This window comes from Nerophis ophidion, linkage group LG12 (assembly GCF_033978795.1).
Source record: "Nerophis ophidion isolate RoL-2023_Sa linkage group LG12, RoL_Noph_v1.0, whole genome shotgun sequence".
NCBI lineage: Eukaryota > Metazoa > Chordata > Actinopteri > Syngnathiformes > Syngnathidae > Nerophis > Nerophis ophidion.
This window is the reverse complement of record NC_084622.1, coordinates 57,843,928-57,870,194: the sequence shown is the minus strand read 5'-3', so window position 1 is coordinate 57,870,194 and position 26,267 is coordinate 57,843,928. Positions and strand designations below refer to the sequence as shown.

Genomic DNA, 26,267 nt, shown 5'->3' with positions numbered 1-26,267 from the left:
TACAGAGATGGCAAGATTGTGTGGATATCCTGCGACACTCAAAGCAGATGCATTTCCAACGATAAAGTCAAAGACCCCGTTGAATGTGCCGGAGTGTCTGCACATTTTACCGGCGATGCTAAGGCAGACAGGGCCGAATAGCGTCAATAGCTATTCGCTCGATAGCTTCAGTTTCTTCTTCAATTTAGTTTTCGCTATCTGCCTCCATACTCCACTCATCCGTTTCAATACATGCCTAATCTGTTGAATCGCTTAAGCCACTGAAATCCGAGTCTAAATCCGAACTAATGTCGCTATATCTTGCTGTGCTATCCGTATTGGCATCACTGGGTGACGTCACAGGAAAATGGACGGTGGCCTCAAAGATAGCGAAAATCAGGCACTTTAAAGCTTTTTAGGGATATTCCGGGATGGGTAAAATTTTGAAAAAAATGTTGAAAAATAAAATAAGCCACTGGGAACTGATTTTTATTGGTTTTAACCCTTCTGAAATTGTGATAATGTTCCCCTTTAATGATTATTTGCACACAAAAAGACAAGTTTCTCAGTTCAAACATTAAGTATCTCTTTTTGCAGTCTATTCAATTGAATACAAGTTGAAAAGGATTTTCCAATCTGTGTATCCTGTTTTTATCTACTAATTACACACTGGTTTTGGGTTTGCATTATTCTTTTTAATAAGAGAAACTTCTTGTTTCACAACATTTGCTCTATCAGATTAAAGGTCTGGAGTTACACTACTTTACCACAATTTGAGGCTGCGAAAAAAGGTCTCAAAATAGTTTTTGTTGTCTAAAATCTAGCTTTAACACTTAAAAAAGTGCTTTTAATAAGGCGTGCTGGGAACACGCCGCTGTGAGTCTATTAGCTTTATTGCTAATTAAATCGATTGCGTTCATCATGTCTTTTCAGATAGATTGCTGCAATATTCTTGTATTAAAGTTGTTTTGTGTAAGAAACCTCTCTCACGTAAAAAACTTTGAACACAAGAACATTGAACCTTCCTATTGCTAAATAATTAGCTGTATTTAGAGTGTGTTTGTGGCTCCAAGAAGCGCTTGTACTGCAACTCCGCACTTGTCCAACACAACAGATGCCATACATTACATACAACAACGTAGCATAAGTAGAGGGGGAAAACACGAATGTTGGCTATGCTAACATAGCTCTGTGATTAAAGCGTCATACCCCTCAACACTGTCAAACTCTCACATTGAAATAGTATCCACTAGGGGTGTGGGAAAAAAATTGATTCGAATAGGAAATCACGATTCAAAGTAGCTGGGGAGAGGGAAGACTGGGCTTCTCTGCTTAGGCTACTGCCCCCGCGACCCGACCTCAGCGGCTAATGTCCATCCACACAGTGTTTCAACTACTTCTAAATCACTAATCTTCGCCTCCATGGCGACAAATGAACTAAGTTTCTTACAAGTATCATCCCTGCAGAACAAGGGATAGCTAAACATGTTTCACTACACACTGTAGCAGGAAACAACGCTAATGGCTAACAGCAAGGTAGCGCTCCTGAATGTAACAGATGGGTGGATCTACACAAATAGCAAATTTAACAATACCAGGTACAAGAGTTGTATGTAGTTGATACTCCAATGATTATATTAATAGTTTTTATAATGACAAAACCTTTTTTCTTTTTTATTGTTAAAAAAAAATCAGGAAATATGTCCCTGGACACAGAAGAACTTCATTTATTACCAATGTATGATCCTGTAACTACTTGTAATTGGATCCATACCCAAATGTGTAGTATCACCCAAAACTAATTTAAAGTATCCAAACCAAATAATAATAACTGTTTAGTACATTTTAACAGAAGTGTAAATAAAACATGTTAAAACAGAAAGTAACCAGATATTAACAATAAATGAAAGAGTAGATTAAAAACCCATCCATCCATTTTCTATCACTTGTCCCTCATAGTTTTGGCAGAACTACTACTAAAAGAGAAGTTGTCTAGTATGTTCACCAAGTAATTTATGCCGAATGTGTTCTTTCAAATGTTTAAAGTATCATAGGAGTTTCTTTTAAAACAAAAGCAACAATGATATATTCTTTGTGGTTCCCTTTATTTTGAAAAGTATTGAAACAAACGTCATTCTTAGGAATGGTAATAGATGAAAATATTTCATGGAAGCCTCATATAAGTTACCTGAGGACAGAAGTCTCCCGTACAAAGGCAAAACCCAGTAACTCACTTCTAGCAGATTTTGAGAAAACAAAGGAAAACCAATCTATCAGCTTCATCCGACCCCTTTTCAAGCCTTGCCAAAATATAAGAAAAAAGAATGTGTTTTGTTGTACTGTGCAGGTTTGAAATAAATATTTCAATTCAATTAAAAAGAAAAAATACCAGTACCAAAATATTGGAATCCGGAAAACCCTAATACAGGGGAACCCCCCCAAAAAAGGTAACCCGATTTCTTGAAATTGGCCAACCTTAAACTTGAGTCTGTGTACCATTATTTCCCAAAGTTTCAGTTATCTTGGTTGCTTTGCATAAAAGTCATGTTGATTGAAACTTTTATTAGTAGACGTCATACGCAAATACGGTATTAGCTTTCACTGCTATGCTGATGACACCCAACTCTACATGCCCCTAAAGCTAACCAACACGCCGGATTGTAGTCAGTTGGAAGCGTGTCTTAATGAAATTAAACAATGGATGTCCGCTAACTTTTTGCAACTTAACGCCAAAAAAACGGAAATGCTGATTATCGGTCCTGCTAGACACCGACCTCTATTTAATAACACAACTTTAACATTTGACAACCAAATAATAAAACAAGGTGACTCGATAAAAAATCTGGGTATTATCTTCGACCCAACTCTCTCCTTTGAGTCACACATTAAAAGCGTTACTAAAACGGCCTTCTTTCATCTCCGTAATATCGCAAAAATTCGCTCCATTTTGTCCACTAAAGGCGCCGAGATCATTATCCATGCGTTTGTTACGTCTCGTCTCGATTACTGTAACGTATTATTTTCGGGTCTCCCCATGTCTAGCATTAAAAGATTACAGTTGGTACAAAATGCGGCTGCTAGACTTTTGACAAGAACAAGAAAGTTTGATCATATTACGCCTGTACTGGCTCACCTGCACTGGCTTCCTGTGCACTTAAGATGTGACTTTAAGGTTTTACTACTTACGTATAAAATACTACACGGTCTAGCTCCAGCCTATCTTGCCGATTGTATTGTACCATATGTCCCGGCAAGAAATCTGCGTTCAAAGGACTCCGGCTTATTAGTGATTCCTAAAGCCCAAAAAAAGTCTGCGGGCTATAGAGCCCTATAAACATTGATTGATTGATTGAAGCTGCAGCAGGACAGAAGTTCCGCTGATCACCGGTATGAGGCGACTTTTTACCACAATTTTCTCACCGAAACCTGCCGGTTGACAAGTGGTCGGGATCCATGTTCGCTTGACCGCTCTGATCCATAGTAAAGCTTCACCTCTGGGAATTTTAAACAAGGAATCACCGTGTGTTTGTGTGGCTAAAGACCTAAAGCTTCCCACCTCCATCTTTCTACTTTGACTTCTCCATTATTAATTGAACAAATTGCAAAAGATTCAGCAACACAGATGTCCAAAATACTGTGTAATTGCGCGATGAAAAGAGAGGACTTTTAGCCGCAGGTGCTGCTGCGCTAACATGTCCCCTCCAACCAATAACGTCACAAACACGCCTCATCATTCCGTGACGTTTTCAACAGGAAACTCCGCGGGAAATTTAAAATTGTAATTTAGTAAACTAAACCGGCCGTATTGGCATGTGTTGCAATGTTAATATTTCATCATTGATGTATAAACTATCAGACTGCGTGGTCGGTAGTAGTGGCTTTCAGTAGGCCTTTAATCAAATATTCGTGCTGCCCTGTTGAGAAGAAACAAAGTACACCTACAGTAACTGACCACGGATAAATACTAGGAGTCTGTCTGCTGACGTGTAATGCTGGTGGTCCTGCTAAAAGGCATAAGTCTTCAAGCCAATATGCGCAACGGCAACACCGGTCTAAAAATAGCATCTTTGTTCCTCCCTGCCCTCCTCCCACATCTCACTTCAAGTCAGAAGTGTGTTCCCTGGACAGTTGCAGCCTTACCCAAACACACCACCACCATACTGCTAGTATAGGAGTGAATGGATGGATCTTTTATAGGTTTTGAACAAACTCGGATGTATATTTTAGGGGCCCGTGCAAATGATTCTCGGACAAATTAAGTGACTGCTTTTTTTTTTTTAATTTTCCATGTTGCCTTTTTTTTCCTCTCCAAATAAAGCTTTTAGTAGCAGCCTCTCGCCTCACTGGCTTGGCTGGAAAGACGCAATGGATGAGACGTGACTTCAATGAAATGTGACAAGCAGGAATTTACTGTCGGAATTAATTGGACTTAACTGCAGCGGGCAGGCAGTTAATAGAGCTGACCCTCTTTGGTGCTTGGAATGTATCGTCGTCTCGCTTGGATCAATTATGCATATTTAATTTTCCTGGTTTAGTCGACAAACTTCCGTCCTTTTGCAGGGCCGGCCTGGCTAATATTTCAAAGTCACAAACAACCGGAAGTAAATAAATAAATATTTTTACCACTTTTCTGGAAAATAGTCCAACTACACACAATCCAATAAAATAATCCATGTGCTAGTTTGTTTAACTTTAAAACTTTGTGGCAAAAATGAGCCGCTCCTAAAGCATCAATTCATTGATGGTGCGAGAGACACAACACAGTTAATGTCACAGAGCACCGTGTTCAATCATCCATCATTGGATCATATAGCTCGGTTGGTAGAGTGGCCGTGCCAGCAATTTGAGGGTTGCAGGTTCGATTCCCGCGTTCGCCATCCTAGTCACTGCCGTTGTGTCCTTGGGCAAGACACTTTACCCACCTGCTCCCAGTGCCACCCACACTGGTTTAAATGTAACTTAGATATTGGGTTTCACTATGTAAAGCGCTTTGAGTCACTAGAGAAAAGCGCTATATAAATATAATTCACTTCAATTCACTTCATACTTTATGGTCCTTCTCTCTATTCCATTCCAGTAAGACGTGATAATAGGTTAGCATCACATGACTTTACTTCCAGTATGCATGACCCAAAGTGACCCCAACAAGTCCAGATCTGACTAATAAAGCGTCAATACTAGGCGTGTAACTGTACGTGTATTTGTATTGAACCGTTTCGGTTCGGTACGGGGGTGTATCGAACGAGTTTGTATACTAGTCTTAACAAGCTGCTCTGCTTTCTGCCTCTGTCTGAGCAGTGAGCACCCAGCATTGTCCCGCCCACACAACCATCTGATTGGTTACATACAAAGCCAATCAGCAGTGCGTATTCAGAGAGGTGTATCGAACGAGTTTGTATACTAAAGTCTTAACAAGCTGCTCTGCAGCTGCTTCTGTCTGAGCAGTGAGCACCCAGCATTGTCCCGCCCACACAACCATCTGATTGGTTACATACAAAGCCAATCAGCAGTGCGTATTCAGAAAGCATGGAGTCAGTGCTCCGGCGTCGAGATGAGCAGCTATGTGTTTAGCGGGTGAGCAGCTGACATCGTACACTCCCCAAATTATAAAAAAAAAAACACTTCCCAGTCACAACTATTACAAACATCACTATGAGCCCGTTGACATTCTAGAAACTTCAACTGCAGCTCAGCTCTCTCATAGTTCTGGGTTGAGGTGAACGCTAATTAGCTTTCAGCGTTAGGTTAGCTCATTTTGCTGTGTGTGTGTGCGTATGATAAGTCAACTACAGGCTTCCCAAATGCTGTAATAAATGAAGCATGATGAGTTGACTTGAAACTCTTTAATGTTGCACTTTTTATATGTAGAAGAAAGGTTTTGTCATTTTATTTAATCAAAGCAACAACTTGAGGCAGTTTAATGTGGATTAACGCGGGCAGAATTATTATAGTGTTCCCAATGTTAAAAGGATCAAGCCACTGTTTACAAATTTGGTAAATAAATAACCCCAAAAATGTATATTTTGTTGTTTTCTTACTGTCCCGAAAATGAACCGAACCGTGACCTCTAAACCGAGGGACGTACCGAACCGAAATTTTTGTGTAGCGTTACACCCCTAGTCAATACACTCGACAAGACAACACAACTTACTATTTAATTGCTCTCCTCTATAAAGCTAATTAGGGCTTCACGGTGGCAGAGGGGTTAGTGCGTCTGCCTCACAATACGAAGGTCCTGCAGTCCTGGGTTCAAATCCAGGCTCGGGATCTTTCTGTGTGGGGTTTGCATGTTCTCCCCGTGAATGCGTGGGTTCCCTCCGGGTACTCCGGCTTCCTCCCACTTCCAAAGACATGCACCTGGGGATAGGTTGATTGGCAACACTAAATTGGCCCTAGTGTGTGAATGTGAGTGTGAATGTTGTCTGTCTATCTGTGTTGGCCCTGCGATGAGGCGGCGACTTGTCCAGGGTGTACCCCGCCTTCCGCCCGATCGTAGCTGAGATAGGCGCCAGCGCCCCCCGCGTCCCCGAACGGGAATAAGCGGCAGAAAATGGATGGATGGATATAAAGCTAATTATTGGAATAAATGACTTTGGTTTGTCTGGCGTACTTTGAGCCAGAATTCCACAGTTTTACAGACGAGATCCTAAGTCCGTAAGAGGCTCTACTGTACTTTTTTCTACAGTTGAACAATGACGTCATATGAGATCACAAAAATGTGAACTATAACTTGACTCAGAGAGATAGTGAGAAAAGATGTTAAGATGATAAAACACATTAATGTATCGGGGTATAAGAAGACACAACAGAATGGATCATTCCTTTTGCCAATTTAATGACATTGTTGCTATGTTTAGCAAGATCAGAACCCTCTAGAAATTTTTTAACTAGCAAAAAAAATCTAAGGCTTTGATCACGATCACAATTTTGGCTGCCACGATTAAATTAGAATGATGGCCGGCAGTATTAAAATTGAAAACACACACTCAGCTGCATACAAAACTTGACATTTCCCGCAGTAATTTTAATGGGCCTGCTATTTGTGCCGTGAACCTTTAGCCTTGGGTTGGTCTAAGCCAAAAAGTTATCATGTAATGTTAGCTTGTTAAAATAGGAACAGTGAACATACTTGCAAAATGGAGACAAGATTCAAAAGTAAAAAATTAATCCGTGCCAACATTCGCTAAGAAATCGCAGTAGTGAACATTATCAAGAGCACCGTAGTGAATGGCCATCCATCCATCCATTTTCTACCGCTTGTTCCCTTTTGGGGTCGCGGGAGGCACTGGCGCCTATCTCAGCTACAAGGAAGGCGGGGTACACCCTGGACAAGTCGTCACCTCATCGCAGGGCCAACACAGATAGACAGACAACATTCACACTCACATTCACACACTAGGGCCAATTTAGTGTTGCCAATCAACCTATCCCCAGGTGCATGTCTTTGGAAGTGGGAGGAAGCCGGAGTACCCGGAGGGAACCCACGCATTCACGGGGAGAACATGCAAACTCCACACAGAAAGATCCCGAGCCTGGATTTGAACCCAGGACTGCAGGACCTTCGTATTGTGAGGCAGACGCACTAACCCCTCTGCCACCGTGAAGCCCGTGAATGGCCATGCACTTGGAAATCTATTAAAATGTGAATGTCACACAATCTGCTCAATATACTGGATTGCAAACATTTTTGTCAGGTCCCCTTTTCTCCGCCCACAGAATGACTTCGAACGAGGTGTCCAACTGACAACGGAGCTGCTAAAAGCAGCATGTAATGAGAAAAGTGTGAACTTAATACCTATAATGAACAAAAATACAAACATTTATCTTTAAATATATGGATAACGTTTCTTGATCGCAGTGATTCTCAAACTGTGTTATAGTACACATGCTCCCTATACTTGATTAAAGTATAGTATTTTTGTGGAGGGGGCGTGGTCCACGCGTTCCCTGTGGGCAGGGCATGTGCGGGGTTGCAGAGAGTGTCAACAGGCCAGACGGCTAACAAGGAAAAAGACCAGACTGCTAAAAAAGCAAACAAGAAGGAAGAGCAAGACTGCTAGAAAGGCACATGCCCAGAAGAAGCGTGAGATTGCTGCAAAGCATAAAGACTTTTAAAAAGATAAATAAAAAGTTGTTGTCACACTGCCAACGAAGGGTGTGGATGTGCTTTGTCGCTCCTCGAGGAACCCAGAACTAAGAAGAACGTCACAGTTTTCCATCCATCCATTTTCTACCGCTTATTCCCTTTCAGGGTCGCGGGGGGCGCTGGCGCCTATCTCAGCTACAATCGGGCGGAAGGCGGGGTACACCCTGCACAGTTTTATTTTCTTATATTCCAACACAGTGTTACTGTTCAAATAAATAAATGATAAATGGGTTGTACTTGTATAGCGCTTTTCTACCTTCAAGGTACTCAAAGCGCTTTGACACTACTTCCACATTTACCCATTCACACACTGATGGAGGGAGCTGCCATGCAAGGCGCCAACCAGCACCCATCAGGAGCAAGGGTGAAGTGTCTTGCTCAGGACACAACGGACGTGACGAGGTTGGTTCTCGGTGGGATTTGAACCAGTGACCCTCGGGTTGCGCACGGCCACTCTCCCACTGCGCCACGCCGTCCCAAACTGTGTGTAATGTTACAGTGGCCAATAAAATAAAATATATTTGTTAAATAAAACCTTTGTCTTGTTTTAATGTATATTTAGGCCTACTATGCTATTGTATTTTAATGTCGGTCTTTATTATCGAGTTTTTTCAAAAATAAAGGAGCTGCTCGGCTCTCTCGGTGAGGTGAAGTGAAGTGAATTATATTTATATAATTACATAATCTTCTATGTCCCACTCTCCCTTGTGGAGGGGGTCCGGTCCGATCCGGTGGCCATGTACTGCTTGCCTGTGTATCGGCTGGGGACATATCTGCGCTGCTGATCCGCCTCCGCTTGGGATGGTTTCCTGCTGGCTCCGCTATGAACGGGACTCTCGCTGCTGTGTTGGATCCGCTTTGGACTGGACTCTCGCGACTGTGTTGGATCCATTATGGATTGAACTTTCACAGTATCATGTTAGACCCGCTCGACATCCATTGCTTTCCTCCTCTCCAAGGTTCTCATAGTCTTCATTGTCACCGACGTCCCACTGGGTGTGAGTTTTCCTTGCCCTTATGTGGGCCTACCGAGGATGTCGTAGTGGTTTGTGCAGCCCTTTGAGACACTAGTGATTTAGGGCTATATAAGTAAACATTGATTGACATTGATTGACATAGCGCTTTCTCTAGTGACTCAAAGCGCTTTACATAGTGAACCCCAATATCTAAGTTACATTTAAACCCGTGTGGGTGGCACTGGGAGCAGGTGGGTCAAATGTCCTGCCCAATGACACAACGGCAGTGACTAGGATGGCGGAAGCGGGAATCGAACCTGCAACCCTCAAGTTGCTGGCACGGCCACTCTACCAACCGAGCTATATCGCCCCATGAGGTCAACCAAATTATAGTTGCATTATTTTATTTACAATAAATATAGCGATTATTAACATTTACTAATCAATTTTATAATTGTCCCTGTTTGAATTGAATGCATCTAAAAATGGATTATTTCCGAATATTTCAGATCATGTGTATTTTGGCTTTCAACTGCTGGATATTGTTCTTTGATACATAAAACAGGGGGGGTTGATAAGTAAATATTACAATTAAAATGTGAATACAATGTCTTTAAACAAAATGACAGAAAAACATTAAAAAAACCTAGATGGAATTAGAAAATATAGCCCCAAACCTTAAAACACAGTCTGCCTATTGGTGTTCATGATAAATAGGGAATAAAAGGAATGCTGAAGAAGAGGCTGAAACATTAGAATACTAATAGCTGTCCATCCCTTGGTCCTTCAAGGGCTCGCATTTACCAGGCTGAAAGGCGGGATTAGCTGCGGTGAGCTGGGTTTAACCCGGAGGAAAGCACATGTGACCCGAGTGTATATTTCAACCCCAACACTTACACTCTGAATATGGTGATGTGCTTTACTTCAAATGAACGCCACTGCAATATTAAACAACTGTAGGCCTTTACTTAGGCCTTTACTCACCATCCTCACTGGTGTGTGTCTCTGTCCCTCCTTCATTGTCAACTTCCTCCAGCGCTCCGTGCTCACTGTAGGGACTCTCGCTGTGGGGGCACAAAAGCAAATAGACGGTCATGCAAGGTATTTCTCCCATAATACTATTTATTAATTCTTCTGACATCCAACATGGCCCTTCCATCACATTTAACTTTACTCCCCAGAAAGTCAGAAAAGTGGTTATGATGATACGTATACTTTAAGGATTAGTTCCCCCATCTGTGGTGAGGCCTCCTTTTCCGAAATGGTCCTCCCTCTGACATCATGGGAGAGCTGGCAAACACATCCCTGCAGAATAGATTACCCCCTGACTGTCTTCTCCCGTGGTAACGTGTCACCATCCGCCTCTTCTTTTTACAAGAAGCGAGGCAGTCAAGAGTACAAATCTCCCTAAGGGCTTCATGTGCTTTGCTCAAAGTGTGCAATCGTGCTGAGATAGCTGATTAGCTCGAGCCGGTGGGGAAAAAACAAAAACCTGCCAGCACGGGACACAAGCAACCAAAGGGAAACACGTTTCAACAGGCCAGGGGTGCCCATTACGTCGATCGCGAGCTACCAGTCGACCGCGGGGGGTGTGTCAGTCGATCTACAGCCAGGCTTTTAAAAAAAATAGACCTAAAAATGAGTGATCATCAATCTTCACCAAGACGTCACTTAAATGACATTCACGGTACCGGAGGGTCTTGTGAGATGACGCTGGCTGCTGCAAGATCATTATTATGAAAATATGACCGAGAGGAAGGCGATAAACACTTTTTATTTCAACAGACTCTCGCGCCGTACCTTCCGTCAAAACTCTAAAGGCCGACTGCACATTTCCTATCTTCACAATAAAAGCCCTGCTTCATGCTGCCTGCGCTAACTAAATACAGAGTCTCGGAAAACTGCCGTGCACAAGCGATCCCTCAGAAAGCTGGCGTGCACATCACTTGTGCACGCCAGCTTTCTGAGACTCTTATTTTGTTAGCGCAGGCAGCATGAAGCAGGGCTTTTATTGTGAAGATAGGAAATGTGCAGTCGGCCTTTAGAGTTTTGACGGAAGGGACGGCGCGAAAGTCTGTTGAAATAAAAAGTGTTTCTCGCCTTCCTCTCTGTCATTTTTTCATAATAATGAACTGGCAGCAGCCAGCGTCATCTCACAAGACCCTCGGGTGTCGTGAATGTCAATCAAGCAAGCTACGGAATTTGCCGCCAATGTTTTTCTTGTAAAGTGTATGGAAGCTGGATGAATTAGATGCCAAAAACCAACCACCTTCATGTGGTATTGTACAGAAAGGACAACTTTTTTTCTCCTCCATTTGAAAATGTGGGCGCTATCATCATTACTGTCTGATTCCAATCAATGCAAGTCATCAGAATCAGGTAATACACCAACTTATATTCTTGTCTTCGTGAAAGAAAGACATCTATATGTGTGATAAACATGCTTGTATTATCATTAAACACATTTAACTTGTTTACAAAAATGTCTCTTTCATAAATAAATAAATATAAATGATATATATAAATGAGGTAGATCCCCTCGAGTTGGTCAATTGAAAAGTAGCTCGCCTGCAGAAAAAGTGTGGGCACCCCTGCAATAGGCAATGAAAAAAATTGAGACCAATTTCACATCCATACCAGTAAAAAAAGTACAACGAAAACGGGATGCGTACAAATACTTGTTGCAAAGTACATGAATGTATTCACCGCTCTCTCAAATTTAGCATTCCAATGTTTTTATGCCCAATGTTCCAAGTTTTCTTGCATAAGGTGCAGTGTTTTGTACACATTTCCATCCACCAGCTTCAACCATTTATTTGATTGTTTGTTCTGTAGCCGCACATCGTTAAACTTGTATTAATCCATCCATCCATCCATTGTTTACCGGTTGTCCCGTTCAGTGTCACCGGATTTGCTGGAACCTTTTTCAGCTCCAAAGGGGAGGAAGGCGGCGTACACCCTGGACAAGTTTCCACCTCATCGCAGGGCCAACACAGATAGACTGACAGTATTCACACTCACATTCACACACTAGGGTCAATTTAGTGTTGCCGATCAACCTATCCCCAGGTGTCCATCCATCCATCCATCATCTTCTGCTTATCCGAGGTCGGGTTGCGGGGGCAGCAGCCTAAGCAGGGAAGCCCAGACTTCCCTCTCCCCAGCCACCTCGTCCAGCTCTTCCCGGGGGATCCCGAGGCGTTCCCAGGCCAGCCGGGAGACATTGATTGATTGATTGATTGATACTTTTATTAGTAGATTGCACAGTACAGTACATATTCCGTACAATTGACCACTAAATGGTAACACCCGAATAAGTTTTTCAACTTGTTTAAGTCGGGGTCCACGTTAATCAATTCATGGTCATGATAGTCTTCCCAACGTGTCCTGGGTCTTCCCCGTGGCCTCCTACCGGTTGGACGTGCCCTAAACACCTCCCTAGGGAGGCGTTCGGGTGGCATCCTGACCAGATGCCCGAACCACCTCATCTGGCTCCTCTCGATGTGAAGGAGCAGCGGCTTTACTTTGAGTTCCTCCCGGATGGCAGAGCTTCTCACCCTATCTCTAAGGGAGAGCCCCGCCACCTGGCGGAGGAAACTCATTTCGGCCGCTTGTACCCGTGATCTTATCCTTTCGGTCATGACCCAAAGCTCATGACCATAGGTGAGGATGGGAACGTAGATCGACCGGTAAATTGAGAGCTTTGCCTTCCGGCTCAGCTCCTTCTTCACCACAACGGATCGGTACAACGTCCGCATTACTGAAGACGCCGCACCGATCCGCCTGTCGACCTCACGATCCACTCTTCCCCCACTCGTGAACAAGACTCCTAGGTACTTGAACTCCTCCACTTGGGGCAGGGTCTCCTCCCCAACCCGGAGATGGCACTCCACCTTTTCCAGGTGTATGTTTTTTTTTTGTGAGGTGGGAGGAAGCCGGAGTACGCGGATGGAACCCACGCAGTCACAGGGAGAACATGCAAACCCCACACAGAAAGATCCCGAGCCCGGGATTGAACTCAGGACTACACAGAAGCTTCGTATTGTGAGGCACATGCACTAACCCCTGCGCAACCGTGCTGCCCCTATGTATTAATCCAGGGGTGGGCATTACGTCGATCGCGATCGACTGGTCGATCTCGGAGGGTGTGTCAGTCGATCTCAAGCCAGGCATTAAAAAATAGACATAAAAATGAGCAATCATCAATCATACCAAGACTTCACTTTCGTCAGTTGTTTGACATTCTCGGCACCCGAGGATCTTGTGAGATGACGCTGGCTGCTGCGAGCTCATATTTAAGAAAAAAATCACTAACAGGGCGGACGCAGAGAAACACATTTTATTTCTAGAGACTCCGTACCTGCTGTCAAAACTCTAAAGACCGACTGCACAGTTCCTGTCTTCACCATAAAAGACCTGTTTCATCCTGCCTGTGCTAACAAAATAAGAGTCTCAGAAAGCTAGCGTGCACAAGCTAGCAAGCTACGGAGTTTGATGCCAATGTATTTCTCCCCCGCCCTCAGCGACCGCTTTCTCACTTGCTTGCCCACCCGCACACTCACTGACGTCACTCACCTGCTGCCAGACATTAAAGGGCCACACACATATGCTACTCTCATAACAAAGTGTTTAAAAACGAGTATGCAAGTTGGACAAATGAGATGCCAAATCCAACCACTTTCATGTGGTATTGGACAGAAAGGAGGACTTTTTTTTTTCCTCCATTTGAAAATGCGGACGTTATCAGCACCACTGTCTAATTCCAATCAATGCAAGTCATCAGAATCAGGTAATACACCAACTTATATTCTTGTCTTCATGAAAGAAAGGAATCTATGTGTGTTAAACATGCTTGTATTATCATTAAACACCATTAACTTGTTAACAAAAATGTCTCTTTCATAAATAAATAAATATATATTATAAATAGGAATGAGGTAGATCTCCTCGACTTGGTCAATTGAAAAGTAGCTCGCCTGCAGAAAAAGTGTGAGCGCCCCTGGCTTAATCCATTTTACACAAATAATTCAGTTTTTTTTATCATTTCCATACCTCGGCGTTTGTCCCCTTTCATCTTGCAGATTTCTTATCCTTCACTTGAATTGTGTACTGTGGACAATCGGTACGCAGCAATGACCGCTACGTAATGTCTCTCATAATAATTGTGAATGATCGGCAAAATTGCCCAAAAAAGCGTTGTTCCCTTTAAAGTTGAATTGCTGAAATTAATGGACTTTGGAAGAATATTCAAATTTCTGGAGTTTTACCTATATTTTATAATTCCCTAATCACACCACAAACAGCTGGTCCGGTTTTTATTGTGCTACAGCGACCTCATCTTCATTCTTCCTCTGGACTTTGAATTCAACGCAGACACCATTAAAGGCCTACTGAAATGAGATTTTCTTATTCAAACGGGGATAGCAGGTCCATTCTATGTGTCATACTTGATAATTTCGCGATATTGCCATATGTTTGCTGAAAGGATTTAGTAGAGAACATCCACGATAAAGTTCACAACTGGAGAAAAGCCCTGCCTCTACCGGAAGTCGCAGACGATGAGGTCACATGTTGATGGCTCCTCATATATTCACATTGATTTTAGTGGGAGCCTCCAACAAAAACAGCTATTCACACCGACAAAACGACAATTTCCCCATTATTTGAGCGAGGACGAAAGATTCATGTTTGAGGATATTGATAGCGACGGACTAGAAAAAAAAAAAAGTTAAAAAAACAAAACGCGATTGCAATCGCGTTGCATTGAGACGAATTCATATGTTTTAGACACATTTACTAGGATAATTTTGGGAAATCCCATCCATCCATCCATTTTCTACCGCTTATTCCCTTTCGGGGTCGCGGGGGGCGCTGGCGCCTATCTCAGCTACAATCGGGCGGGAGGCGGGGTACACCCTGGACAAGTCGCCACCTCAAAGCAGGGCCAACACAGATAGACAACATTCACACACTAGGGCCAATTTAGTGTTGCCAATCAACCTATCCCCAGGTGCATGTCTTTGGAAGTGGGAGGAAGCCGGAGTACCCGGAGGGAACCCACGCATTCACGGGGAGAACATGCAAACTCCACACAGAAAGATCCTGAGCCTGGATTTGAACCCAGGACTGCAGGACCTTCGTATTGTGAGGCAGACGCACTAACCCCTCTTCCACCGTGAAGAAAATCCCTTATCTTTCTATTGTGTTGCTAGTGTTTTAGTGACTTTAACAGTACCTGATAGTCGGAAGTGTACGTCCACGGCCGGGTGTTGACGCGCGGTGTCTCGGGGAAGTCAACGGCAGCTGTATGGGCGGCACAAGCTCAGCTGATATCCGGTAAGAGGTGACTTTTTATCCACAATTTTCTCACCGAAACCTGCTGGTTGACATGTAGTCGGGATCCATGTCCGCTGTGATCCATACTAAAGTTTCACCTCCGTGAATTTTAAACAAGGAATCACCGTGTGTTTGTGTGGCTAAAGGCTAAAGCTTCCCAACTCCGTCTTTCTACTTTGACTCCTCCAATATTAATTGATCAAATTGCAAAAGATTCGGCAACACAGATGTCCAAAATACTATGTAATTGTGCGATTAAAGCAGACGACTTTTAGCTGTGTGTGTGTGCAGGGCTCATATTTATAACAGCCCGTGACGTCACGCGTACACGTCATCATTACGCGACGTTTTCAAGAAAAAAGTCCCGGGAAATTTAAAATTGCAATTTAGTAAACTAAAAAGGCCGTATTGGCATGTGTTGCAATGTTAATATTTCATCATTGATATATAAACTATCAGACTGCGTGGTGGGTAGTAGTGGCTTTCAGTAGGCCTTTAAAACATTGCAAAATGTATATTGGTGCCAGCTTCAGTCATAATACTTTACCAATAGTCTCCTCCTGCCATGCACTTTTCATAGAGAGGCCCATCCAGCTCGTTGGCATCGGGAAAGATAGTCTCCTGGTGAACGATGATGGTCTTGATTATCTCGTTGACGTGGGCCTGACAGGAGACCTGGTCCTGGCACTCTGGTGTGGGCATGAGAGTAGGGCCAAAGCAAATGGCCAAGTTGTAAGGGTCCATCATGTTCTCGTCGCTGTACTGAGACAGGCTGAGGAAAAACAGCATTTTAGAAAATACACAGATACCGCAGATAGGTGGATTCACAGATTAGTAGGAATAAACTTACTGGTTGAGAAATGAAAAGAGGTAGCGCATCACAACAAGGACTGATCTGGGAATGGTCAGGAGGATCTTTCGAATATACAAAGCTCTCTCGTACAGATTGTCCATTCCTGCAGGAGAGCAAAAGTTTGGAAAAACTCCTGACTAGATTCAAAACAATGTCCGTTATTGCAATCTACCTGTACCTTTTTCCAATGTGGCACCTGCGGCCATTTTTTTTATTTGCCTGAGCAGTGGTCCTGCAGGTTGCTAAAAATAGCCACTCTGTACCGTCGGGGTACTTGTAATGTATTACATCTTTTATGAACACTTAGGATTCCGCACGACTCTTGAGCTCTTCTATACATAATGAACTCAAATGGCATGGTGCGCATTACCTATTGCCTGTGCACCAATTTTTGAATCTGATTACCGGTAGTTATATTTTGCTGTCCTTTGTCACCGATTCTGTTCATAACTTTTATGGACAGAATTTCTAGGTGCAGTCAAGGCGTTGAGGGGTTCCGGTTTGGTAACCGCAGGATTAGGTCTCTGCTTTTTGCAGATGATGTGGTCCTGATGGCTTCATCTGACCGGGATCTTCAGCTCTCGCTGGATCGGTTCGCAGCCGAGTGTGAAGCGACCGGAATGAGAATCAGCACCTCCAAGTCCGAGTCCATGGTTCTCGCCCGGAAAAGGGTGGAGTGCCATCTCCGGGTTGGGGAGGAGACCCTGCCCCAAGTGGAGGAGTTCAAGTACCTAGGAGTCTTGTTCACAAGTGATGGAAGAGTGGATCGTGAGATCGACATGCGGATCGGTGCGGCGTCTTCAGTAATGCGGACGTTGTACCGATCCGTTGTGGTGAAGAAGGAGCTGAGCCGGAAGGCAAAGCTCTCAATTTACCGGTCGATCTACGTTCCCATCCTCACCTATGGTCATGAGCTTTGGGTCATGACCGAAAGGATAAGATCACGGGTACAAGCGGCCGAAATGAGTTTCCTCCGCCGTGTGGCGGGGCTCTCCCTTAGAGATAGGGTGAGAAGCTCTGCCATCCGGGAGGAACTCAAAGTAAAGCCGCTGCTCCTTCACATCGAGAGGAGCCAGATGAGGTGGTTCGGGCATCTGGTCAGGATGCCACCCGAACGCCTCCCTAGGGAGGTGTTTAGGGCACGTCCAACCGGTAGGAGGCCACGGGGAAGACCCAGGACACGTTGGGAAGACTATGTCTCCCGGCTGGCCTGGGAACGCCTCGGGATCCCCCAGGAAGAGCTAGACGAAGTGGCTGGGGAGAGGGAAGTCTGGGTTTCCCTGCTTAGGCTGTTGCCCCCGCGACCCGACCTCGGATAAGCGGAAGATGATGGATGGATGGATGGATATATTTTGCCTATAGTCGACGATCAATCGAATCTATGGCATTGGGTTGTTGTTTTTTTTTAAAAAGAGAAATAAACAGATTGTGATATGTGGTAGTGTATATTTCCTGGTCATTAGCTGTCAGTCACATCAAATGGATGTAGAGCTAGACGCTATGCGGTAATTCTTCCAAAGTTAATAACATAAACTTTAAATACGGAAGACAGGCTTTCCTTAAAGTAAACGAAACAGAGTTAACAGTTATTTTTCCACCTAAAAAAAGACTGAATCAGTGATTCTCAAACTGTGGTGCATGTACGCGGGCTCTATCTAGTGGTATGCCAAAGAATCACTTGATTAAAGTACAGTGTTTTAGTTTCCTATATTCAAACACGGCATTTATGTTCAAATTGTATGTAATGCTACAGTGGCCAAAAATATTAAACATACTAAATATTAGGGGTGTGGGGAAAAAATTGATTCGAATATGAATCGTGATTCTCACGTTGTGCGATTCAGAATCGATTCTGATTTTTTTTTTAAATTGCTTACTTTTAATCAATCCAACAAAATAATACCATAACAATGCAATCCAATTCCAAAACCAAACCTGACCCAGCAACACTCAGAACTGCAATAAGCAGGTCAATTGAGAGGAGACACAAACACGACACAGAACAAACCAAAAGTAGTGAAACAAAAATGAATATTATCAACAACAGTATCAATATTAGTTATCATTTCAGCATAGCAGTGATTAAAAATCCCTCATTGACATTATCATTAGACATTTGTAAAAATAAAAAAAAGAACAATAGTGTCACAGTGGCTTACACTCGCATCGCATCTCATAAGCTTGACAACACACTGTGTCCAATGTTTTCACAAAGATAAAATAAGTCATATTTTTGGTTAATTTAATAGTTAAAACAAATTTACAATATTGCAATCAGTTGATAAAACATTGTCCTTTACAATTTACAAAAATCTACTACCCTGCTAGCATGTCAGCAGACTGGGGTAGATCCTGCTCAAATCCTATTTATTGAATGAATAGAGAATCCTTTTAAATCGGGAAAAAAAAAAATCGTTTTTGAATCGAGACTCGGGTTGAATTTTTAAAAAAATCGATTTTGAAACGAATCGTGACCCCAAGAATCGATATTGAATCGAATTGTGGGACACCCAAAGATTCGCAGCCCTACTAAATATCTGGATATCTAAATAAAACCTCTGCCTTGTTTTTAATAAATATGCGTTGGCCCTGGGACGAGGTGGCAACTTGTCTCGGGTGTACCCTGCCTTCCGCCCGAGAGCAGCTGGGCTAGGCTCCAGCCCCCCACTACCCTGAGAGGAACAGGTGGTTTACTGTAACGTATTATTTTCGGGTCTCCCCATGTCTAGCATTAAAAGATTACAGTTGGTACGAAATGCGGCTGCTAGACTTTTGACAAGAACAAGAAAGTTTGATCACATTACGCCTGTACTGGCTCACCTGCACTGGCTTCCTGTGCACTTAAGATGTGACTTTAAGGTTTTACTACTTACGTATAAAATACTACACGGTCTAGCTCCAGCCTATCTTGCCGATTGTATTGTACCATATGTCCCGGCAAGAAATCTGCGTTCAAAGGACTCCGGCTTATTAGTGATTACCAGAGCCCAAAAAAAGTCTGCGGGCTATAGAGCGTTTTCCGTTCGGGCTCCAGTACTCTGGAATGCCCTCCCGGTAACAGTTCGAGATGCCACCACAGTAGAAGCATTTAAGTCTCACCTTAAAACTCATTTGTATACTCTAGCCTTTAAATAGACTCCCTTTTTAGACCAGTTGATCTGCCGTTTCTTTTCTTTTTCTCCTATGTCCCACTCTCCCTTGTGGAGGGGGTCCGGTCCGATCCGGTGGCCATGTACTGCTTGCCTGTGTATCGGCTGGGGACATCTCTACGCTGCTGATCCGCCTCCGCTTGGGATGTTTTCCTGCTGGCTCCGCTGTGAACGGGACTCTTGCTGCTGTGTTGGATCCGCTTTGGACTGGACTCTTGCGACTGTGTTGGATCCATTATGGATTGAACTTTCACAGTATCATGTTAGACCCGCTCGACATCCATTGCTTTCCTCCTCTCTAAGGTTCTCATAGTCATCATTGTCACCGACGTCCCACTGGGTGTGAGTTTTCCTTGCCCTTATGTGGGCCTACCGAGGAGGTCGTAGTGGTTTGTGCAGCCCTTTGAGACACTAGTGATTTAGGGCTATATAAGTAAACATTGATTGATTGATAAAAAATGGATGGATGTTTGGATGTTTGTTGCTTTGTTTTTTAATGAATACTCAGGCCTACTTCACTACTGTATTTAAATGTTGGTCATTATGGTGGTACTGGGGCGAGACAAGTTTTTTCTGAGGTGGTACTTGGTGGAAAAAGTTTGAATACCACTTTGGAGTGGAGATTGAATAGTTTAGTGACGTTCTTAGCTCTGGCACGTCAAACTTCACAAAATAAAGGAAGTAAACGTTGTGACAAAGTTTGCGTATGTGAACCGGCGGAAGGATTGTTACCTTTGTCAGAGGAGAGTTAGACGACAGAATTTGACCAACCTGAGTTGCGCGTTCTGCGATGAGGTGGCGACTTGTCCAGGGTGTACACAGCCTTCCGCCTGATTGTAGCTGATATAGACACCAGCGCCCTCCGCGACCCCAAAGGGAATAAGTGGTAGAAAATGGATGGATGGAGTAGTGTCTAAGAGCTTCATGTGCCGATGCGCTCCCCGTCCCCAAAAAACATCCTCCTAACACTTTTGGTTAAATATTCTTGTGTACAAAAAGAGGGGAGGCCAAAACATGGCAAGCTGTTTTTAGATATGGCTCACCGGGAAGCAATGACCCCTCTGAGGAAGGCTGAAGTCAAAACTGTAAGCAGGTAAGAGTTATATTTTACGCTCCAAAAAAATATTTGTCTAGCCACAGGAATCTTTTACTAATATTTTAGTTAAAGTTAAGTTAAAGTACCAATGATTGTCACACACACACACTAGGTGTGGTGAAATTATTCTCTGCATTTGACCCATCCCCTTGTTCACCCCCTGGGAAGTGAGGGGAGCAGTGGGCAGCAGGGGTGCCGCGCCCAGGAATCATTTATGGGGATTTAACGCCCAATTCCAACCCTTGATGCTGAGTGCCAAGCAGGGAGGCAAGGGGTCCCATTTTTTTGTAGCCTTTGGTATGACTCGGCCGGGGTTTGAACTCCCAACCTACCGATTTCAGGGCGGACACTCTAACCACTAGGCCACTGAGTAGGTTTAAGAAGACATAATGAACACAGTCGATCTGACTTTTGAACACACTTGTAGGCGGTCCTCAAGATGCCACAGAAGGAGGGAAGGTTTTTAATGTCCAACGATGTGACTGTGAGGTTGATAGTCACATCAAGATCCTCCTAATCGAATTAACAAATATTTGACTTTTCGCTCAAGCAAAACTACCCCACTGCATATTTGACAATGAAAGACAAAGGCAACTAAAGTGTTGCTGAAAAACTATTATCTACACTACATCGTTTTCATAACATGGTCACTACTGCCTACTTTGTTTTGTTATATTCTTATTTTACTGTTATATTGTTATTCCCATTGTTTTTATTCTTTTTGTAATATTTCTCTATTTTGTTTCCTTTTAAACCCCCATTATTTACTTTTTTTTTTTTTTTTTTTTAATTGATCTAAACTCTGTACACTGCTGCTGGAATTTTAATTTTCCTGAAGGAACTCTCCTGCAGGAATCAATGAAGTACTATCTATCTATCGAGCACAGCCCACACTGCAATCACAAGCATGTTGAGCTGGGAAATGTAACCTGGAATCGCCATCTTTTGTCCTGCACTAGTGTGCTCGAGTACACCCAGAAAAACACACGACCCACCCAAAAAAGGGCGCAAATTAGAGATGCGCGGTTTGCGGTCTCATCCGCACAGTCCGCGGATAAACCGCGGGTCGGGCGGGTGACATGACGAAAAAATAGATTTTAATTAGATTCAGGCGGGTGGCGGTTGAACCATCCGGAAATATTTGATTTACATGGTTCTGGGATCGGTATCCTTTGCCATTGAAAGAGCCAATTAAGACCCGTGTCACAAAGCAAAGAAGACAATAGTAGAAGCTAATATTCTCTAGAACAGGGGTGGGCATTACGTCGATCGCGATCGACTGGTCGATCTCGGAGGGTGTGTCAGTCGATCTCAAGCCAGGCATTAAAAAATAGACATAAAAATGAGCAATCATCAATCATACCAAGACTTCACTTTCGTCAGTTGTTTGACATTCTCAGCACCCGAGGATCTTGTGAGATGACGCTGGCTGCTGCGAGCTCATATTTAAGAAAAAAATCACTAACAAGGCGGACGCAGAGAAGCACATTTTATTTCTAGAGACTCCGTACCTACTGTCAAAACTCTAAAGACCGACTGCACAGTTCCTGTCTTCACCATAAAAGACCTGTTTCATCCTGCCTGTGCTAACAAAATAAGAGTCTCAGAAAGCTAGCGTGCACAAGCTAGCAAGCGACGGAGTTTGATGCCAATGTATTTCTCCCCCGCCCTCAGCGACCGCTCCCTCTCCTCGCTCGCCCACACACTCACTGACGTCACTCACCTGCTGCCAGACATTAAAGGGCCACACACATATGCTACTCTCATAACAAAGTGTTTAAAAACGAGTATGCAAGTTGGACAAATGAGATGCCAAATCCAACCACTTTCATGTGGTATTGGACAGAAAGGAGGACTTTTTTTTTTTCCTCCATTTGAAAATGCGGACGTTATCAGCACCACTGTCTAATTCCAATCAATGCAAGTCATCAGAATCAAATACACCAACTTATATTCTTGTCTTCATGAAAGAAAGGAATCTATGTGTGTTAAACATGCGTGTATTATCATTAAACACCATTAACTTGTTAACAAAAATGTCTCTTTCATAAATAAATAAATATAAATTATAAATAGGAATGAGGTAGATCTCCTCGACTTGGTCAATTGAAAAGTAGCTCGCCTGCAGAAAAAGTGTGAGCGCCCCTGCTCTAGAATGACTGCCGGTAGTCACCCAGATAATAAGTATTAGGGCGTGCTATGAAGCCATTGGCTTTGTCGCCTTCCACAGCATGTACGATCTGCTTGTCAGTCCAGCAACATGACGTGTGTGGCTTCCGCAACAACATGATGTGTGTGGCTTTCGCAGCAATATGCACACGACTGCAAGGCATACTGGGTGACACAGAGTACACTAATGGTTGTGATATAAACAATTTCAACACTCTTAGTAATATGCGCCACGCTGTGAAGCCACACCAAACAAGATTGACAAACACATTTCGGGAGAACATCCTCCCAGTAACACAACATAACAAATACCCATAATCCTTTGTATCCGTGACACATCCAGACTATTTTATACACCTAGCTAGCAGCAAACCTCCTGCATGCTTCTTTTTTTTTAATCCACTTTAAGGAATCCCACGTAACCACCTACGCTGCAAAGAGGATTCTGGGAATTGTAGTTTATTTTCAGACCGGCCAACGCAAAAGCACCAGAAATAAACTACACTCGCCAATATTTTTGTTTCACACGTCACGGCATTATTGTGGGAATTTTGAAACCGCAATATTGCGGTATCTACAATACTGTTATATTCTTTGTAATAATGCACAACCAAGTCAGTTGTGGTTGCTAGTTTTATCATTTCCAACTGTCTCTGAGGCCATTAATGTGTACAGGTTAAATCTTCTTGACTGGTGATTGAACGAGAGCAAGGAAAGCAAGGAAAATGAAAGGAGAGTCGGTGTGAATGAGTGCGCTGAATGTGTCAGTGACAGCTGGATGTCAAGTTTGCGGAGATTCTTTTGGCGCTTTCGCGGCAAACAGAGATTGTTGATTGACAACCTCCTTAAAAGACGCAAAAAAAGCTACGAAATGTTATATTAACTATCCATCCATTTATCCATTTTCTACCGCTTATTCCCTTTTGGGGTTACGGGGGGCGCTGGCGCCTATCTCAGCTACAGTCGGGGGGAAGGCGGGGTACACCCTGGACAAGTCGCCACCTCATCGCAGGTTATATTAACTAGATACTCAAAATTATGACAATCATGGAAATCTTTAACTGCAGATGTTGGTAGACCAGTTATACAAATGCCAAGGTATAAATAAGTGAAGTGAACACAATATAAATAAGTTTAACAGGAATCCAAAGGTAAGTAAAAGCAATCAGAATGATTGAGGAGAAAGAGACTACGTTCTTACGGATGCAGGACAGCAGGTCACTGAACTTCTCTTTGGGGAAAAGAGGGTTCTCCAGGCCACGAAAGTAAAGTTTAAGAACACCTGCCACTGAGTTGATGTCATGATTACTCTCATCGTCTGCCAGAGGGTCGTTTCCTTTAACATAGAAACAATAACATGTCATTTGAAGCACATTTTCGTGGAAAATAAATGGATAGCGTTGAAATCACTTTTTTTTAAAAAAAAATTTTTTTTTAATGGTGCACAATTAGTGTACCTCTCTCAAATGAGTTCTTAATGTCATTGACTTCCAGCTGAGATCCAGACACTCGAAATATTCCCTGATGTTGGAGACCTGCACAGAGAGAAAGTAAACAAGCTCATAAATTAACTTATTTTTAAAAGTCACATTTTAATCATAACTTTCCTTGGGATTATTCAAATTAAGGACTGCTGTAGTGTCTTTAAACTAGGATTAAGATTTAACAAGAGAAGAGATCAAGGTTAAAAATGAGCTGTTATTAGCCTGCTGTTTGTCTCCTTTTAGATGACTTTTTGTAGGGCATCCATCAGCTGCTTCAAAAATGCAGCACAACACTGTTATTATACAAAGTCAATATTTGTTACCTGTTTTTATATATTTAGGATTCCTATAAGTCCCAAAACTGTAAAATGAAACCATTGAGGCCTGGTTGAAATATTTATAAAACAAACTTGTCTTCATCCAAACTTGTTTGAAACAAGCCGTTTGGAATTTGAGACTTTAGTGATGATTTTTTCATAGTTACATCATACAATATTGCTGTATATGGTAGAGGTTTACCCACAGAGCTTTGAGCGACTACACGATTTTTATTCAGTTGTCATCGAAAATTATCCATCCATCATCTTCCGCTTATCCGAAGTCGGGTTGCAGGGGCAGCAGCCTAAGCAGGGAAGCCCAGACTTCCCGCTCTCCAGCCTTCGTATAGCTCTTCCCGGGGGATCCCGAGGCGTTCCCAGGCCAGCCGGGAGACATAGTCTTCCCAACGTGTCCTGGGTCTTCCTCGTGGCCTCCTACCAGCTGGACGTGCCCTAAACACCTCCCTAGGGAGGCGTTCGGGTGGCATCCTGACCAGATGCCCGAACCACCTCATCTGGCTCCTCTCGATGTGGAGGAGCAGCGGCTTTACTTTGATTTCCTCCCGGATGGCAGAGCTTCTCACCCTATCTCTAAGGGAGAGCCCCGCCACACGGCGGAGGAAACTCATTTCGGCCGCTTGTACCCGTGATCTTATCCTTTCGGTCATGACCCAAAGCTCATGACCATAGGTGAGGATGGGAACGTAGATCGACCGGTAAATTGAGAGCTTTGCCTTCCGGCTCAGCTCCTTCTTCACCACAACGGATCGATACAACGTCCGCATTACTGAAGACGCCGCACCGATCCGCCTGTCGATCTCACGATCCACTCTTCCCCCACTCGTGAACACGACTCCTAGGTACTTGAACTCCTCCACTTGGGGCAGGGTCTCCTCCCCAACCCGGAGATGGCACTCCACCCTTTTCCGGGCGAGAACCATGGACTCGGACTTGGAGGTGCTGATTCTCATTCCGGTCGCTTCACACTCGGCCGCGAACCGATCCAGTGAGAGCCAGATGAAGCCATCAGGACCACATCATCTGCAAAAAGCAAAGACCTAATCACGTGGCCACCAAACCGGATCCCCTCAACGCCTTGACTGCGCCTAGAAATTCTGTCCATAAAAGTTATGAACAGAATCGGTGACAAAGGACAGCCTTGGCGGAGTCCAACCCTCACTGGAAATGTGTTCGACTTACTGCCGGCAATGCGGACCAAGCTCTGACACTGATCATACAGGGAACGGACCGCCACAATAAGACAGTCCGATACCCCATACTCTCTGAGCACTCCCCACAGGACTTCCCGAGGGACACAGTCGAATGCCTTCTCCAAGTCCACAAAGCACATGTAGACTGGTTGGGCAAACTCCCATGCACCCTCAAGAACCCTGCCGAGAGTATAGAGCTGGTCCACAGTTCCACGACCAGGACGAAAACCACACTGTTCCTCCTGAATCCGAGGTTCGACTATCCGACGTAGCCTCCTCTCCAGTACACCTGAATAAACCTTACCGGGAAGGCTGAGGAGTGTGATCCCACGATAGTTGGAACACACCCTCCGGTCCCCCTTCTTAAATCGAAAATTATAGTCAATAAATTCCTTTTTTTTCCTCTGTCCTCTTTCATGGGGCAGACTGGCTCTTACATGCACATGCATGCTAAAAATCCTCCGTGTTGCCTTTTCTAATAAAACGTAGCATATCGTTCTAATTTCTGTCTGTCAGACTCCAATATGGGAGCGCTATAACTACAACATGGTTGACAAAGTCGAAGGATCGT

The 26,267-nt window shown here is 43.6% G+C and overlaps 1 protein-coding gene across 3 annotated transcripts in view; it reads right to left on the bottom strand.

The window, feature by feature from the left end:
• srgap1a (SLIT-ROBO Rho GTPase activating protein 1a) overlaps nt 1-26,267 on the bottom strand; it is a 182,776-nt gene that overhangs the window by 21,454 nt on the left and 135,055 nt on the right. For all 3 annotated transcript variants that reach the window (XM_061917845.1, XM_061917846.1, XM_061917847.1), the window contains exons 14-18: nt 24,142-24,219; nt 23,886-24,020; nt 16,268-16,373; nt 15,965-16,189; nt 10,066-10,145 (exon numbers count right to left, since the gene is read on the bottom strand). In XM_061917845.1, the coding sequence (XP_061773829.1) occupies nt 10,066-10,145; nt 15,965-16,189; nt 16,268-16,373; nt 23,886-24,020; nt 24,142-24,219 (624 nt within the window). The remainder of the gene's footprint in view (nt 1-10,065; nt 10,146-15,964; nt 16,190-16,267; nt 16,374-23,885; nt 24,021-24,141; nt 24,220-26,267) is intronic.